We start from the raw sequence: 18,878 nt of genomic DNA, 5'->3' as shown, positions 1-18,878 counted from the left end.
CTGACAATTGCTCTCTGCAGTCTAATACCGCTTGCTACATTATACTACATAATGTGCCAGCTAGGGTGGGGTTTGGGGAGGTGATGGAAGGAAATAATACCCATGACAGAAAACAGAGGAGCACATCTTCATGCCGCACAGGGGCGGCTCCAGGGGGGGGCTAGAGGGGGCCCCTAAGCCCCCCCACCCCACAAACCCAATTGTGATGAAAAATATTTAAGGAATAAATACATAAAATATATATGAATATGTTAAAGACGATTGACTGACTTATATGTAAACCATACTGTAAAATCATACTTTTTATGCTGGAAAGCGTCTCTTCAGCCTCACAAAAACCCTATCCGATCTGGAAACTGACAATGGTCTGGTCTGTTCAGTTATCCATACCCTAAGCGAGAGAATCTCGTTTGTCATATTAGTACTATAAATATTCATTATTGTTTGTTGCCAAAATTCATTAGCCCCTGCTCTAAAAAAGCCAGCTCCCCCATAGGGATGGGACAATATGCGATATTAACGTTTATCGTGATAAAAACCACCCACGATAATCGTATCGTGGAGATTTAATTTATCGTGATATCATCCTCCGTCATGCACTGGGATCAATTCACCCTTTATTTGCCGAGCTGCATATCCGGTACCACTTAAACCCTCTATAATTGGTAAAAGATACTTATATTATACGTACTTGATACAGTCTTTTTTTCACTCTCTATCAGTTGTCTTTGCCAAAAAATAGCCGATCTACAAGCTCACAACGCGTCACAAGTTTTTTGGCAAATGTTCTGCCCCAGGATAATGGATTTTGATTATCGTGATAATATCGTAAATTGCGATTTCATTTGTCACAATAATCGTGATATGAAATTGTAATATCGTCCCATCCCTGCTCCCCCATAGCACCCCCATGCAGGCACAATTCTCTGGAGCCGCCACTGATGCCACACTTGAGCGTTCCCAATGCTGTCTTGGTTAGTGTGATTTCTTATTTAATATTTTTAAATGTAGGTCTATGGGGTCTATGTCTGCAGCCAGACTAGCCAGAGCCTAAAGCAAGCTCTGAATTGGCTACCATCTGCCGTTCAGAAAACACTGCCAAACACTGGGTGTTCAACCGATCATCTTTCTTTTTTTATTTGTTTTTGGAATGGCGATGGGACATACTGTATTTGGGATTTTAATTCCAGGTTTGTTATGTGCAGATTTTGGTTCTGTTGCAGGTGGCTGTGTTAATGCTGTAGGCCTACTTAAAAGGAGTACATGTATTTTTAATGTATAATAATTATGATTAAAACCCCAATTCCAAGCATTATGATTATACACTATGTTGGGGCACTGAGGGGCAGGGGTTTGGTCAAACGCAAAATGATGACATTTATTTGACATTTTCCAATTTCCGTTGCGGTGGTGGCAATCTTCTTGTAGCATGCAGACCACCCACCCAGGCTGAATGAATACAGGGGAACTGCTACAACCTTGTGCACTGTGTTCCCAGCTGATGCCCTTGTAGCCAGACATGTCTTTTTTCCTCCCTCATCATCATGTTCCAATGCTCTCCTATGTGCTTTGTTACATTGCCAATTTTTTTTTGCACCACCAAGGACAATATTGGTACTTCATAATATTGGCAAGTTCATGGGGCCCAAAATGTGATTACGGGCAGAAATAATGAGCGCCTGCCTCAACTGATATACAAGGACAATTGAATAAAGTATCCAGACTGAATTGTTGTAACTAAGGCCCGAGTTCAGTTTTAAGGCTATCCTTCGTCCATGACAAAGCTACAGTAGGCTGATTGAATTAGCTTCCCTTTATATAAACCACCTCAGTCAATGTGTCATTCCAGAATGATGAGAGTACATCATTATTGGAGAAATTAGATACAATTTGACCATTGAATAAAAACCAATTCAAGTGCTGAAGTTCTCCATACATATGGATATTGTACTTTTAGGGGTAAAACTACATGGCATTATTTTGGTACATTATTTCTGTGGACCTGGCATTGATTTGGCCTTTGTGCCAAAATCAATGCCAGGTCCAGAAATAATGTACCGAACTTCAGGGTTGAGGATGATTTCATCTTCAATACTGTGAAATTATTGATAACTTACCAATGTTGGTAGTAATTCTAAGTCAGAAGTTCTCTGCTCTGGACTAATCAATAGTCACTGGCGCGTGATTATGGATCCAACTGGGAAAGATGGATGGAAACGGCATAGAGCGCTCGTTTTCACAGTTATTGTCCACGACATTGCAAGCGGCGCGAAGGCCAGCGGACCTTGGTCCTGCTCTTCGCCCCCCGAGCGCCGCAGGCGCGAGTGGCCGCGAAGAGCGGGCCAGGGCCGGCCGCGCGAGTTACGAAGCCGTGGTGAATGCAATCGTTATATTTATGCCCAGGCCGTAAGGCCTGGGCAAGCGCACGATAAACGCCATGATAATTGGGTTTTGGTGCACCTCGCGCGGTCCAAGTGACTACAACGGAGCGCTCCCTACGTCCGGTTCAGCCAATCACAAGCTTCAAAAATGAGTCCGGGGCGTGGTTATCCATCTTTCCCAGTTGGATCCATAATCACGCGTCACTGGCTGGACTTGGTGTTCCTTGGATGGGGGGGAGGGGGTTATTCAAATTACGTTAATGTTGTACCAAAGCCAACTAGCTATTATAGCTAGCTAGTGTTAGTTAACGTAACAAAGATGAGTCTATATTACTCATTAGGCATAGCACTTCACTGTGTTCTGGCCAATGAGAATGCTTATGCCACTGGATCAGTCTATGCTGTAGACCTGTAGTGATATAGGAGCAAGGAGTAATGCTGAGTTTCTTGTTCCATTTGCTCGCTAATTAATCAAACTGTCTTCTCTCAGTCGACATATCTCTAATCAGAAGTTCACTTAAAGCTCACAGCTTTGTATTGGCACATCAGATTGCCAATCTGTGTAAAGCTTTCACAAATAGACAGTTTTTCCAGTGGTTCATACCGGTCTCAGAATATTTGACACTTGTGTCTCAAACAAATCCATATTGATTAGAGTATTAGGAGCATGAGGACAAACCAGCTATCAGATGGAGCAGTATGGGCAGCACAGGACATCAAGGCAACTGTGGCCACAGGGCATACCTTTTGAGGGGCATAATAAGGCCACACCGGCCTCTGTGAAACTCCTGCCCTGGCTGTAAAGATCCATTATGGTCAAGATAAGTGTAATCTCATACTAATTATCCAGTTGAGCTGCACATAGAAACCCTGTTTTACAAGCAAGGCTGTAGAAGTGCACTCTGTCGAGGTGCCAACTTGCACATTGTGCACTCATGGCTTCTTATGGCCTACTTGTGCGCCAACAGAGCGCGCAAGTATTGCGATCGGTGCTGTTCGGTACTGTCTGTATGTATGTGGGTGGGCAAGTTGGCACTCTGTCGAGGTGCCAACTTACGTCTTGTTATTTACATCAGGTCGCACTTGTTTGTGGTGACATCACCAAGAACGCTGCTCCCTCATTGGCTAAAGGCCCATCCTTTGTACTGTCGGACAGAAAAAGGCGTCTGGAAACAGACAGCAGTACTTGTGTGCTCTGCTGTCGCAAGTAATAAGATACATTTTAGTTATATATTGACTGTCTGCCTATATATACAAATTAATTGTGTCGTATACTTTCAAATATTTAAGAGATCTTTCAAGGAGGTCTTTAGTGACATTGAGATGTTGGAGAACCAAGAGGTGCAAGCATAGTCAAAGTGGCGTTGAATGAGGGCTCCGGCAAGTCTTGAAAGGGATATTTCACTTTCAAAAAATCGTTTGGTCTTTTTAACGTCTAATCAGGCTTTTGTGAACTGCCTGTACAGATTTTAAGTTGCTTGATTCGGTATTTAGATATTAATATTCATTTTATCAGACACGCCCCCTTCCTATACAAACCCATTGTAACTTCAAATTCCATTTTAACCATGATAGATTCATTGAAAACACCTGTCTTTTTTCTGGTGACTCCTGTCTCCTGATGCCCTCCTAATACGTGAGCTGGCCATGTTTTTTCGATAACTTTTTTCATTTCTTTCGAATCATTTTTTTATTGTATTTTTTCCCCCAAAAAGGTTATCGAAAAACACGGCCAGGAGGGTAGCATGAGTCACCAGAAAAAAGGGCTGTGTTTTTGATAACCTGGAGGCGTGGCCAATGCTGTTTTGTTATTTTGAGGACGGTAAAATACCTGAATTAGTCATGGAGCCATGGAGTGATGTGACTAATTCAGGGCTGTTGAGCGCATAGCGTCTTGGAGCAAGGCATATTTTGCTGTCCTAAGAAAATGTCAAGTTAAGACATATAAGACCTGGTAATTAAGACAGCAAAATACGTCCCTCTATGTTTACAAGGGGTCACGTGGATGAATGTGAGAAAGGCTTCCATCTTCACAGTGGCACGTTGACAAAGAGGTGAGACACAGACTCTCCGTTGTGGGTCCTCCTGATGGCCTCGGCCAGCATGATGGAGACGTCCATCACCTGGACCTTGGGACAGTCCCTCAGGTTGTCCTCCTGGGGGATGGTGTTGGTGACCACCACGGCCTCCAGGAGGCCAGGGGCCTTGTTGAGGCGGGCCACGGCGGGGCCCGAGAGCACGCCGTGCGTCACCATCACGTACACCTTGGTGGCGCCGGCCGCCGCCAACTTGTCGGCGGCGTGGCAGATGGTGCCGCAGGTGTCGGCCATGTCGTCCACCAGCACTGCCACGCGGCCCGCCACGTCGCCCACCAGCACCATGCGCTCCACCTCGTTGGCCCGCTTGCGGTCCTTGTGGATCAGCGCGAAGTCCACGTTCAGCGCGTCGGCGATGGACGTCACCCTCTTGGCGCCGCCGGCATCCGGAGACACCACCACGCAGGAGCGCCACTCGGGCACGTTCTCCTTGATCCAGCGCAGCACCACAGGCTCGACGTAAAGGTTGTCCACAGGGATGTCGAAGAAGCCCTGGATCTGCGAGGCGTGCAGGTCCATGGTAATGATGTGGTCGGCGCCGGCCCCCGACAGCATGTTGGCCACCAGCTTGGCGGTGATGGGCGCACGGCTCTTGTCCTTCTTGTCCTGCCGGGCGTAGGGAAAGCAGGGCACGACGGCTGTGACGCGCGACGCCGAGGCGATCTTGCAGGCGTGGATCATGATGAGCAGCTCCATCAGGTGGTCGTTGATCTGCCCACAGCCGCTCTGCACGATGTACACGTCCTCCTCACGCACGCTCTCACCGATTTCCACGCACGTCTCGCCGTTGCTGAACTTCTTGGCAACCACCTTGCCCAGCTCCACGCCCAGGCGTTCGGCGATCTTCTGGGCGAGGTCCAGGTTGGAGTTGCCGCTCAAGATCTTGATGTTACGCATTCTTGAAGTCAAGGGCTGGGAAAGCTTGGAGGTTCCGATATGGCGGGATAACATAGAGCATACGGAAAAGATGATACGCTGAAAGAAGGGCGAATGAGAGACGCTTTTATATCGGACTTTGTGTGACGTCACTCACATTATGATGTCATTGTCTTATGACGTATGAATCATTCCGCATTTGGGCGAGCCAACTTGCGTCTTGTGCACTCATTCACTTTCAGTCACTTTCCGAAGAAAACGACAAGTGTGACCAGCAGACCGCGCAAGTAGGGTGATGAGTGCTGTCTCTGTATGTACGTATGTGGGTGGGCAAGTTGGCACTCTGTCGAGGTGCCAACTTCATCAGGTCGCACTTGATTAAAAGTTGGACAAGTACTAGAGTGCTATTAGTCTGGTTGCCCTGTTGGTCAACCACACTAATCATTTTAGACAGCCTTTAGTTTACATGGGAGTGCCATATCTTCAAAGGTATAGTGTAGAAGCAGGAGTTACACATCACACAAACACACAGTACAGTCTAGTGTAGTATTTGCTTATGAAGCTTTGTTGCAAGTTGTGTTAGTTTCATAATGGAATTGCAGGGTCCCATAGGGTCTGGTTGGTAGTGTGAAAACACAAACACAAACACGATGTCCTTAGACTGCTCATAATAGACAACTATACTCATACCTGAAAATGATGTGATCCGCTTTGAATTAGACCGTTTTTCCAGAACAACATTTTTATTATATGTTAATCTAAAATACATTTTCTGATAAATCTTTTAGAATGTGAGGAACAGACAATTCCAAAAGGATCCACATATCTTCAAGCATGACTGTATTGCATAATTACTCATTATTGCTTGAGCTATACTTTTAAGATGTGTAGGCTGTACTTATTTAAATAAATATGTTGCTTCATCGTCTCGTTATAATTGCGCTCTTTGTGCACTCACAACACAAACAGCAGTTTAAATATATGCGAATGAATCACTCAAAATAATCACTCCCTGTGTATTTGGACCTTTACGTATAATAGTACCATACTTAAAAAACAAACTACTAAAGTGCCTTATCTGCACTGCACTTATGCTGAGGAAAGACCATGGGGTCATCAACATTATAGATTCATTCTACAGGTAGCATGGATCAGCAAGTGTCATAGCAGTCCGGCCGACTAATGCATTTTATTTTTAGATATGGACATTTTGGCATAAAGATGGCACTAGATAAAAAAGGCCAAGAAGTGACCAAAAGCAGATTTATACAGCTCGAGGAACCAAATGGAAAATGGCACCACTCCTCCACTGAATGGAGGTCAATGGACCTCCATAACAATAATGGCCGGGTTTCCCAAAGCGATTTTAGCCCATGGTAAGCCCATCGCATCTCACACATGGTCGTAGAGACCAAGCCCTGATCGTCATGTTCCTGTGTTTACTGTTTACATTCGTTTGGGCAGAGCGACTTATTTAGCCCCCTACAACTACACCATCAGTCAGATTTCACAAACAAAGTGCTTAATAAAATCTCACACCTGTCTAAATACAGTATGGCATTCTATAATTATCCGTATCCTCCGTTTTCTTTAATAAGAAGCCTTTTTATCTGATCATTGTCTGTTTATCTCAATGGGGCTGGTGCACATGGGGAACGCCAGGAAATACATGGGAAACAGAACGCGATCGGATAAAAAGGCTTCTTATTAAAGAACACGGAGGATACGGGTAATTATAGAATGCCGTACCGTATTTAGACAGGAGTGAGACTTTATTAAGCACTTTGTGAAATCTGAATGTTGGTGTAGTTGTAGGGGCTAAATAAGTCGCTCTGCCCGAACCCAAGTAAACACAGGAACATGGCGGTCGGGGCTTGTAGATCTGCTATTTTCACTACTTTTGTGAGACACTTTTGCATGATGAAGTTGGGCTTTACTTTACGAAAAAACATCAAATGTGAAACTTGGAGATACTATCTATTTTTTAGATATGGACATTTTGGCATATAAGGATGGCACTAGATTAAAAAGGCCAAGAAGTGACCAAAAGCAGAAGGGTTCTTCTTATATGGAGCATCAGGTTTTATGACCTTATCCACTTCATCATCTGACCCACTGACATATCCGTCCTTGGAGCCCTGCCACTAGCATGGTTTAATTTGTTCCTTCATTCATTCATTCATTCAGTCATTCATTCATTCATTCATACACCAAGCCAAGCATATTGGGCCCGATTCATCTGGTCGTAAATTTAATGTAAATAAAGTGACTAAATCTGGCTTATATTTCTGTCTTACCTTCAAAATCCCAGAACACATTGCTGAATCTGACCCCTAACTTGGGAATTGTCCTAAATGCCGATAAGATCAAAATATGGGTATAATTTGTCCATAGTGAATCTCATGATTTTTTATTTCTCCATTTTTTAAAGATATGTTTTTGGGCTTTTATGCCTTTATTGATAAGACAGTAGACTGACAGGAAATGGGGAGAGATATGGGGAGTGACACACAGCAAAGGTAGTCGGGATCGGGACACATCGTCAGGCTACACTGAGCCTATGTGGTATGCGCCTGGACTGGTAAGGCCAGCGGGTGCCCCAAATCTCTGATCTTTTAAGGATTTTGGCACTTTTCTTTCTTTTAGTCTGGCATATTGTGGCTACACACAGTTGACTAATGATTTGTCTGTATGAGTCACTGAGGGAGAACGATCCCTGTAATCCACATCCCTTCTTCAGTAGTCCTGTACTGTACTGATACATATGTTGAGGTTATCATAAACAACTTTCTCCGTGGAGGGCATCAGTAGAAGAATACAGAGGGAATACTGACATGAAACATATTTCTCAAAAAACCTTATAGTTGAACTAGGGCTGGGCAAAAATATACGGTACGTATCCAAACCGACATTTAGAACACCATAACCAACTTCATCTTGCTAATATGATGTTCAATCGAGAAGCAGTTTTTTAGATGGTCAGCAGGACCAGCTCTTTAAACAGATTACATTGTCCTGAGACATTCAGGGGACCTAGGGGACCTATTTGCCCATTGGCTGTCCATGTCACATGGTCACCGAGCTCATGATCCATTGGCCAGGCCCTCCAGACCTATACTGCTGTAATGAAATATTTTGTCCAGCAGGGAGCACCATTCCTTCACACTGAGGCGGTGCCTGTGGCCAGCCTGCTTGTGATAAATGAAACAGAAGAAAAGAGAGGTCTATACTTGAGTAAAAGTACAAAAGTATTGGCATCAAAGTACAAAATGTTTGTATGATTGCTTGTAGATCGGCTATCATTCTTTGATTTTCACAAGTCATTGTTGACATCATCATCCATTTAAGCTTTATAATTAGCTTCATACTAACATTAACATTATTTTTCTTCTTTCAATTCTAAACGTAGAGATTAGGTTATGAAAGGAAGGTGATTAGGTGATGAAAACTAGCAAAACTATAGCAGCCATTCACTTTAATCAACGCGATGCATCCAATGTAATTGTGATGAGGATGTCAAACAAACGTTAATCACGTCGTATTTAATTATACTTCATCTGTTACAGATGATTGTCCAAATAAACCGTACGTTATTTAAACTGTGAGCCATTTATAGACAATATGCAGTGTTGCCCTGGGCATCGTTGTAGGCTGTAGTAGGTGATGTGTCACACCATCTGCATACCATCTGCATTAACATATGAACTGAACGAGTATGCAAGTTGTTAATGATTTAACTCTATGACCATGATATGGGCTTTGGTGTGAAGTCATGAAAATATCGTACCCTACACAATTTACAAAAGCAACACAAAGTACATTCATTGATGAGCTGCTTCTTCCTGTCATCTGATCAGTGTCCACACAGTAGATTAATTCGAGTTGCATTTTAATATCAAATGAAACAGAGCGAAAACGATGTAATGAATGAACCAATGCGAGTCTTTGAGAATTACAGTTAGTATCTTCACAAATAATGAGCACATTTCTAGAGACACGGTAACACATTCATTGTACTAAATGACAAGAAAGCATATATTTAGAACGATATGTAGCAGTGAAATACCACAAGATTTTGGAAAATGCCTACAATCAATACACTTATTTGAACACCTTGGTTACATTAAGTTCTGCATAATGCGTACTTTCTGCTTTTGGTACCTTTTAATACAAATACTTTTTATACTTGTACTCAAGTATCCTACATTTTGAATACAAGACTTCCACTGACATTGCAGTATTGCATGATACTTAAGTAAAGAATGCGAGTACTTTTCCCACTACTGCCTAATAAGCATGCTAGTTTTAGTACAATCAGACATCACAGATAGATGTATAGAGTAATAGGCTCTAAGGCAACTTCAAACTTGCTACAGGCGTCTTTTGTCATGTTAAAAAGATGAAAACATGACTGCCGCATGCTAACACGCTAGCTTACTGCAGTTAGCCAAGCAATTGTACACTATCATAACATCCCATATTGATTGAATTAGTCCACTGTTTTGCAACACACCATTACATCCGAGGCTATAAAAACGTCTGGCATCATTGAGCGTTAAGGTGTGTAGTCTTTCTATAGGCAGAGTAATTTGTCATTGTCAGACAACATTAAAAGAACCAAGACGGTGTGTGATGGTCGAGTTCCATCGGAGGTCCGTTCGGCCCGTCATGTCGCAGCAGGACGATTATAACCACTGTCCAATGCTGATGTGCTTGTACCCACGGAAGACGGAGATGGGCGGGCGGTCATATAACAGCAGGACTCCTCACGGTGGTTGTGGCGGACGCGCATCTTCTGTGGCGTTCATGTTTTAGTTAAATGTGATGAAGCAATGTTAATGTAGGACCCCTTACATAAGGGGAAAATGTAAATAATATAAGGAATAGACAGGACATTCACAGGCGTCTACTGCAGATTACATCCCACAATAGTCAGTCAGTTATATGTTCACTTTGTCACGTTCATTCAAAGCATTATGGGAACATTGAGCAGTCATCATCATCGTCATCTCAATATACTTTTCCAAATACAAATGTGTTTAAAAGCATTACGTTAGCGAAAAACATCCGAAAACACCATACATGGCTGGCTTTTGTTGTTGTGAGGGCTGACCGGGGCTGACTATGCGGCCAAATGAGAAACTACGTCAACTGTATAATCACTCAGTCCTAACGTCTTTTGCATTTTATACCGAGGCTATGTATAGCTAGGTGTTTGGTAACATACAGATGTTAACAAGTTGTGATGACAAAGAACCAATACGAAATCATTATGAAACAGACTATTATACGAGACAATGCACAGTGAAAAAAGGGCAAACATGACCACAGATACAATACATTTACGACTCAGCTTTCCAAATGAAGTCCAATTGCCGGAGGAGAAAGATTAATTTTAACCGTGTATCTGCTTTTTTTGTTGTTGTGGCAAACGGTTTAGCCATGTATGGGTGCTAGGTGCTAGCAAAGAACAAACCAACTAAAGCGATCGCCTGGTCTTCCTGGTTGCTGCTTCTTCTTTTCTTTGGGGTTTATTGGTGGTTGGTGTAACCTTAAAGGGGCATTACCGCCACCAACTGGACTGAACAGTACGCCAGCCAGTTAATGTCCAATTTTCTTAATATTAGGGTTGTTTTGTAGGTTTTAAAACATTGAGTTCATTTATTACACTTTTGAAGCAGCCAGAATAAGCTTTCTATACTTAAAGTACCAAAAGTAAAAGTACAGATGCGACACAAAAGTAAAAGTACAGATGCGACACGTTGTGAGCTTAGTATGCACTAGTAGGTTAGCATACATTTAGGGCTTGCAGATTTGTCTCTGGTAATATCTGTATGCCCATGATAAAAATGGACATGCTGGCATAAGTTATGGAAGTATAGATTGTGTAGTTAAGTGCCTGAGTGTCGTAAATAGTAGCCATCATGGACGTTTTCATTGCAAGATCCAGCTATTAGACCAAGCCCAATCGGGCCATCTGTTGCTTGCTTACATGCATAGCTTGTCAAATGCTAACAACAATGCACTTGTGTGATTTCTAATTGCACTTCTGGGACAGTCTAATTCATGCTTTGTATCAAAACGTTGCTTTGTGCCGAAAAAAGCAGACCTACAAGCTCAGAGCATGTCGCAGATTCTAGACAGCAAAGTTCGAAAATCATTTACAGTAGCAGAATGTTAAATAATGCACAGCACGTTTTCTAAAAGTGTAGTCCAGACTATACTCTAATGACAATGAAACATGACAGTATGTTCGTAGAAATAAAGAGTAATGCATGAGTTTGAGAAGTTGTGTTTTATTATTATTACAATGTTGAGTCGACAACGCAGCCCATCGATCTGCCAAGTGGACGTGAGGTGGGGAAAGAAGAAACATGCACAGACGTTGGATAAAGTGCTACTATACATATGTATATAGACATATATTTGGCTAAAAGTTGCAATAGTACAGAACACTATGACAGCAGAGAAAACAAACATGAATCACCTTGGCGAAATGACAAGCACAAAACTATTGCGGTCGTAATGAAATGGTTTCTCTGGCTGGAGCGGCTCCGTCTATTTCCTGGTGGCTGAAATAAACGTCCATATAACATTTGCATTCGGTAGTTTACTGGTCCGAGTAGCTGCTGCATGTCAAGTTACTCTTATCAGGCTCGTACAACGACGTAATCCGAAGTCTTGTATTTATTAAACAAATGAGCAGCAACAACACAGCAGTGTAACTCAGCAGTGTGAAGCAACAGGCTAGTCAATACTGCGGTAGAGCACAACCTCCCAGGTCCATCTCCCGCGTCCTGTGTACGTCGTCACATCCGGTTACTACAAAATAAAGGCACTCCTTACATCTCCCTTTCTTTGAGAACAGAGGGTGGACCACATAAATGCAACAAGTTAACTTTAGGGTTTAAACCATATGGCTAACAATCATCAAAGAAAAGGAAACTTTTGTGTCACAAGACAAGATTTTGGAAAATAGCGTACAATCAATACACTTATTTGAACACCTTGGTTGCATTCTGCATAATGCGTACTTTCTGCTTTTGGTACATTTCAATACAAATACTTTTTATACTTGTACTCAAGTAAATTTTGAATACAAGTCTTCCACTTGTATGATACTTAAGTAAAGAATGCGAGTACTTTTCCCACTACTGCCTAATAAGCATGCTAGTTTTAGTAAAATCAGACATCACAGATAGATTTATAGAGTAATAGGCTATATGGCAACTGCAAACTTAGCAGGAGTCCTCCAGGCTATGGGGGAAAGTAGCTGTTGGAAAAAGTACTCAAATGTTTTACACTTGTTTTTTTAAAAGTATCTTAAAAGTATCAATACTGCACTGTAGATGTACTCAGTTATAAGTAAAAGTCACACACACACACACACACACACACACACACACACACACACACACACACACACACACACACACATACACATACACGGGGGGGGGGAGTGACAAAATTCATAGATCTAGAACACAGACTTCATAGATATAGAACACAGAATATGTACAGTACAGTACAGTGAGGTACAGTATACAGTACAGTAAAGTACAGTAAGGTAATACGCAGTTATTACTGTTGTTTGAGCACGCCCGAGTTTTTTCAAAACTTTTTTTTTTTCCAAAAAACATTTTTTTCATCTGACCAGCTTATATATTGACTGTGTCAATTCTTGTTAATTGTATTTTTTATACTTTCTTAAATTATTTATATATCAAAATTTTACAAAATCGATTGGTCTGATTATGCTTTCAGTGCCAGCTTTTCACCACTAGAGGGCGCCCAATGGCCATAGAATCCACCATAGAGATACGCTGGTATATGCACAAGCCGTGCGCAGCCATGATGCGCCTGAACACTTTCCTTTGTGCATGTACAGGAACAGGATGAAGTTAGCTTGAAGTTAGCTATTGGCTACCAAGCATTTTAGAAGCCCTATTTTCGGCGATTTAGCCATGATTAAACCTTGCACACCTCATGGATATGCATGGAACAGAGAAAATGAGCTCTAAAGATCCTGGATTGCATTGGAGTGGATGGTAAATATCGGCGGCACGACGCTCTCGCGGGCCGTGTAAACAGATGACGGCCGGCGGCGCGGCTCGAAAAAAAAAAAATATTTTTTTTTTAAAAAGCCGAACTAGTTCGGGATAGGCACCCAGGACGTTAATAAGGTCCAAATTATCCCGAACTAGTTCGGGATAGGCAATGTATGAGTTAAGCTCTGCAATAAAAACTTTGTACAATGGTGGCATGCACAAATAGTGGAAATGGCCAATTATGTGATGAGCAAGATCTGCTTTACTCGCTGTCTATTTTTGAGTGGTGCTTTGTGACTTTGTGTGTATGTCCACGTGTTTTTCCAAGTGTTTTCCCATGGTATCACATGTTACAGCATTTTAATTAGCCTAATTATTCACTGTAGTGATGCTCCGGTGTCATTCTCTCGAGACAGAGTCTGTAGCTAGTAGCCACTGAGAAGGAAGGGACAGACCGAGTGGGCGTTTCCATTTCTTTGACGATGGCTTGCCAGATTGCTCCGGTGTAAACCAGTGTAAATACTCAAGATAACAGCGACCTCATCGGAGGAGGAATACAGTGCCCTGGCACATAAACAGAGTACAATTATGATCCTTATTTTAGAGCATTTAATTAAGTTGTTTTAGTACCCTTACCTCACTGGGTCCTAAATATCCGAGTCATCAGCTACAGTAGAGAAGATTGCTCTGTGATCTTGCATGAATATTCACACAAGTAATTAAGAGGCAGAATGGATTGATTAAGTGGAAGGGGAAAGAAATCAGTGAGACGGTAAACTCCTCCACTGTCTGACGACAAATAGGAGGGCAGGGAATTGGAAATGTCACGATTCACGAATAGAACTTGGGTAATAATTCTGTCAGTTCTGATGCATTTGTTGTCTTAAGTGAAGTATTCTGGAGTCATAGTTTTAAACATTAACATTAAAAACATTCCTTATAGGCTCTTTCTACTGAGATTGCACCATAAACTCTGGTTCATTTGAAAGATCATGCCTAATTCATACTCCTTTGTACAATGGCATATTGTAAATCAGGCCTTTAAGAAATGTTTTCCAATTCATATTTTTTTAATTTTATTTCAAAAATCAATGGATCAAAATAGCTGGTCTACTAAGTTCACAGCATGGCACAATGCGCCACGGTGTGAGGTATTTGTATATTTTGTGTATAAGTATATAGGGCTTACTGTAAGTCAGGGGTGGGCAACTTTAATGATGGAGAGGGCCACTATATTTCCACACTCACTCCAGAAGGCCACAATGCATATTGCTATGTCATACTTTATCATTCTACTATATTTCATACAAATAAGCAAAAATAGCAGATCTACAAGCTCAAAACGCGTCGCAGTAGATCGGCTATTTTTGCTTCTTTTGAATTGGAATCCTGAATTATTTTGTTATTTTTTAATTGGAATCCTGAAATGTAACATTTTGATTTTTATGTGAAATGCATTTAGTTATACTCATGTTAACTTTATGAACTTAAATACAAATACGTTGGACATATAAAAAAAATACATTTTAATACTACTATACCAGGCTACTAATATAGACTGAAGTAATTAAAGTGGGTCATGTTTGCACATTTGGAATTGTAACAGCTGAAAGCAATAAGATATCAGTATTCTGATATTAACTTGAGGGCCGCATTGAGTGAAGGTGGGGGCCGCATGTGGCCCCCGGGCCACCAGTTGCCCATGTATGCTGTAAGTGGTTAAGAGGAAGACACTGCATGAAGGAACACATGCCAGTCCAATACTGTACACGTGGGCTTACAGGCAGGGCTGTTAAGCTGTAACCCTCCACACTGCAGTCACTGGCTTTAAATGCCATGCCTGTGATAGTTTGCCAGCTTGAGAAGGAAGTATACTCCGTATGGGTGTGATATCCAAAATGCCAATATCCCACAGAGACAGCTCTGAGAGCCTGTGATTCAAGATATTGTTCTACACACAGAAATCCTCCATGCCAAGTCTGAGATGAGAAAAGCGTATATATTGGAATTAGCCTTGGTGCAGCTCTGCTTACAAATACCATAACAACAGGCATATTGGCATGCAATTTCATATGCCTGCTGAATTCAAGGTCACATACAGAACATTTTGCACTGTGTCATTAACTGATGTCAGAATAGCGCAGATACACTCATGCTCCCTACTGTTGACCCCTCTGGCCTTGGTGGCCTTTTGGGGCTGGTGCAACAGCCAGTACTTCCTGACAGATGGCTTTGAGTACCAGCCATTTCCAGGCCTGTGGTGGGGGGCACCAGCTGTATACTGTATGCTGGCTGGATAGTAAGGATGGGCATTGTGGGCAATATATCGAAAATATATCGATATCGAGGTATCAACATGAAAGGTATACAGTACATATCGACGAAGATGGCTTGAAATGAGGTATTGGTGTATGTGTCAAATGCATTAATAGACACACTATGCATGCACGTAGCACATGCAAAAAAGCAGTCCATCTGTAACCAGGTGTGGAAAATGGAAATAAGGCATTTCATTTCTTTATTATATGTGTACTGTGCAGTGTGCATGCATGGATATGCTATTCATTAACTGGGTTAGGCAGGCAGTGGACCTAAAGCAGAAAAACTTTAAAAACAATATAATGCAATTGTTTTTACTAATATCGTGAGTAATCAATATCGACATATTCAACAACGTTATCGAATATCGAAGGTTTTCCTAATATCGCCCAGCCTTACTGGATAGGCATTAGACCCACAATGTACTGTAACTCAACCTGTAGCACATAAAAAAGTACGTTGTGTAAATATTAAGTATGAAAACACATTTCACATGGCCTTAAATATGTAAGAGAGTTTGAAGGTCATGCTGCTGTGTTGCTGTGCGAGTATAGTTTACGTTTAGTTCAGCAAGAAACTAATAACAGCATACAGGCAAAAAATATAGCCTGCTAAATTATTCGGTGACATTTCCCTACTTTGAATATGAACACAGTCTTTATTCATCGAGCAAACTGTAATCCAGGCAGAGGGAGATATAGCCCCTTGCATTCACAGCAACACAAAATGAGCCCTGTGTTTTTATGCGATATGAATTCATAACTTAAGACACGTGGTCCTCTTGAGGAATAATCTACCTTGCATGAATAAACAATTACAAATAATCAACCCCTCATTTGAGAACCAGCGAGTATCCTACCCCGGAGTCATTTAGAAATATAGACTGCCACGCCAATATATATTAATGGTTAGTGGGGTATCTAGGGTGACAGAAAACAAAGGTTTAACGGCAAATGGCCAGTTTCACTCCTGGGATTCTGAATGGCCAATTACTCAGATCAATGGGGGTCTAATTAAATAGTCTTCCTCCTAAACGTCACATGTATGTTGTTCTTTTTCTGTGTAACAAAACAAAGTATTTTCGCTTCTCATTTCGGTTTCTCCTTGCAGTATGCGTTACAGTGAGGTCATCAAACTCTGCTCTCGGGAGACATTATCATTGCTAGCACGCAGACTGATGGGAGTGCAGTGGAGGGGGTGGTGTGGTGGGGGTCGGCGGGCTGTTGATGTTATGCTCCCTCATCTATCAGTGGGTCGCTCTCCTCTGATGGCCGCTGAAGCTCTATTAGTCCCCGCTGCCCTGATTGATGGCACACAGCACCGTGTGGGAAAGCGAGGGGTTGTCGTTTTGAACACTACAACATGCTTGTTGCCTCGCCTTTAAATCTCAGAGCGGGCGACTCCTACGCCCGCATCTATAAATAAAGACAGAGGTGAGAGCTGCATGGTGTGGCGTTAGTGAGCTCGGAGATATAGCACGTTATAGTTCTGGTTCTTTTGTTCCACATTTTGTGATTTAATTTCTAGGGTACATGTAAATATGTGCTGCATACTGTACTGTAATGACCTGTGAGTTGAGAAATCTCAGGGAAGGCCAGGATAAAACATTAAACAGGTTTTGTTTGCACACAACGCGCTCTAACTAAGGTCAGCTCATGAACAACAGAAGAGAAGGGGGAATGGGGGGGTGGGCGTACTCAGAGCGACTACCTCTATCGCCTGTGGCAGGGGTCTTCAACATTTTCAGGCCAAGGACCCCTTAGTCAAGAGAGAGATGAAGCAGGGACCCCCACAATAACCCATAGATACCATATAGTTTCATCGTTTGACAGCACAATCATCAGTGTATTTTGGGTTCATGTAAATTTGTGTTTTCAGATACAAATCTGAAAAATTCTCATAATATGGACACTAGGGTTCAAGTGGTTAATAAAAAAAAAAGTTTGGAGGACCTCCTGTAGTGACTCTGAGGACCCCCTGTTGAAGACCCCTGGCCTATGGTCTTCCACCAAAATAACACTTATGAGAAATAGTTAAAAGAAGGGCATGACATTAAACAACATAACAACATATTCCCCATAACAGCAACCACAATGAACCACAATAAAAGAATAAATGTGTGTGGGGAAATCCAGCCCAGCTGAGTTGACATACCCTGGGACGCTACGCTGCCTCCACTTGAGGGGGTCTAATTGTTCACAGTGACCCCCACACCGACACAAAGTCTCTGAGGTGCTGAGGCCTTCGCTTTCCATGGCTCTGGGGCTCCTGTGAGGCTCAGGGTGAGGGTTGACCAGTCCCAGTGTGGAGGGACGTCCTGTGCAGAGGGCCTCTCCTCCTCCACCCCGTTCTCTTCTATTGGCCGGTCCCTGTGGAGAACCATCTTACAGCCCCTGCCAGAGGCAGTTTTGGAACCACAGTACATGGCCATGTCCATTTCCTTTAACGTTTCAGTGAGATCCCTTTTTAGGGATGGAACACCCACTGTTGAGCCCCCAAAGCAAAGTCCTCTGCTGTGCAGCGGGATTAATAGGTCTGTTTCTGGAGGAAACCCAGCTTCGACGAGCGCTTCCAGGGTCAGTTTGTGCCTCTCTCGTAGTCTCTTCCATATCTGCATGGAATTGTCCAACCCAGCCGGCTTGCTCACTGTACCAAACACAAAGTCCACTGGGTGAGATCCGTTGCTCTCGTGAACATGGGATTGCAGTGTCTAGACTCCTGTACTGAGGTTCAGTACGACCATGAGGAGCTGGGGCAAGAGGATGTCCGAGTACATAGGACCACAATGGAAACAAGTCTCCAGGACTTTTTTGTGTTATCCTTTAAGCCTTAAAGTTTTACTGCACCATCTTCTGTTTACATTTCCGACTGCCAGTCCCAGGAAACTGTATGTTTTCTGAGGTTCTGGGGGGCCAGCCAGTTCTTGACAATGGCAACGTTCTCCTTCACAGTGGTGACCCTTTCACCCCTGACCACAGCTCAGGAATGCAGAGGCCTCAAATATGTCCAGAAAGCTGGACAGTGCTCCCTCAAAATCTGTTGCGTCATGGAGGTAGACCACACAGCGGCCGGGACCACCTACCTTAATCACTCAAATGTAACAGGGGAGTTGCAGAGGCCAAGAGGCTTGCCCTGAAACTGCCTTAATCTCTCTCTGA

The 18,878-nt window shown here is 42.7% G+C and overlaps 1 protein-coding gene across 1 annotated transcript; it reads right to left on the bottom strand.

Annotated features, from left to right (window-relative positions):
- Positions 1–4,411: 4,411 nt before the first annotated feature.
- Positions 4,412–5,374, bottom strand: LOC308285330 (ribose-phosphate pyrophosphokinase 1-like; the record flags this gene model as incomplete). Its single annotated transcript, XM_080726050.1, has 1 exon — positions 4,412–5,374. One exon carries the CDS (start codon positions 5,372–5,374, stop codon positions 4,412–4,414), a length of 963 nt encoding a protein of 320 aa, XP_080582176.1.
- Positions 5,375–18,878: the final 13,504 nt, after the last annotated feature.

This window comes from Nannobrachium achirus (genome assembly GCF_963921795.1).
Source record: "Nannobrachium achirus genome assembly, chromosome: 5".
NCBI classification, from domain to species: domain Eukaryota; kingdom Metazoa; phylum Chordata; class Actinopteri; order Myctophiformes; family Myctophidae; genus Nannobrachium; species Nannobrachium achirus.
Note: the sequence above shows the minus strand (reverse complement) of the source record. Positions and strands in the feature narration are given on the sequence as shown.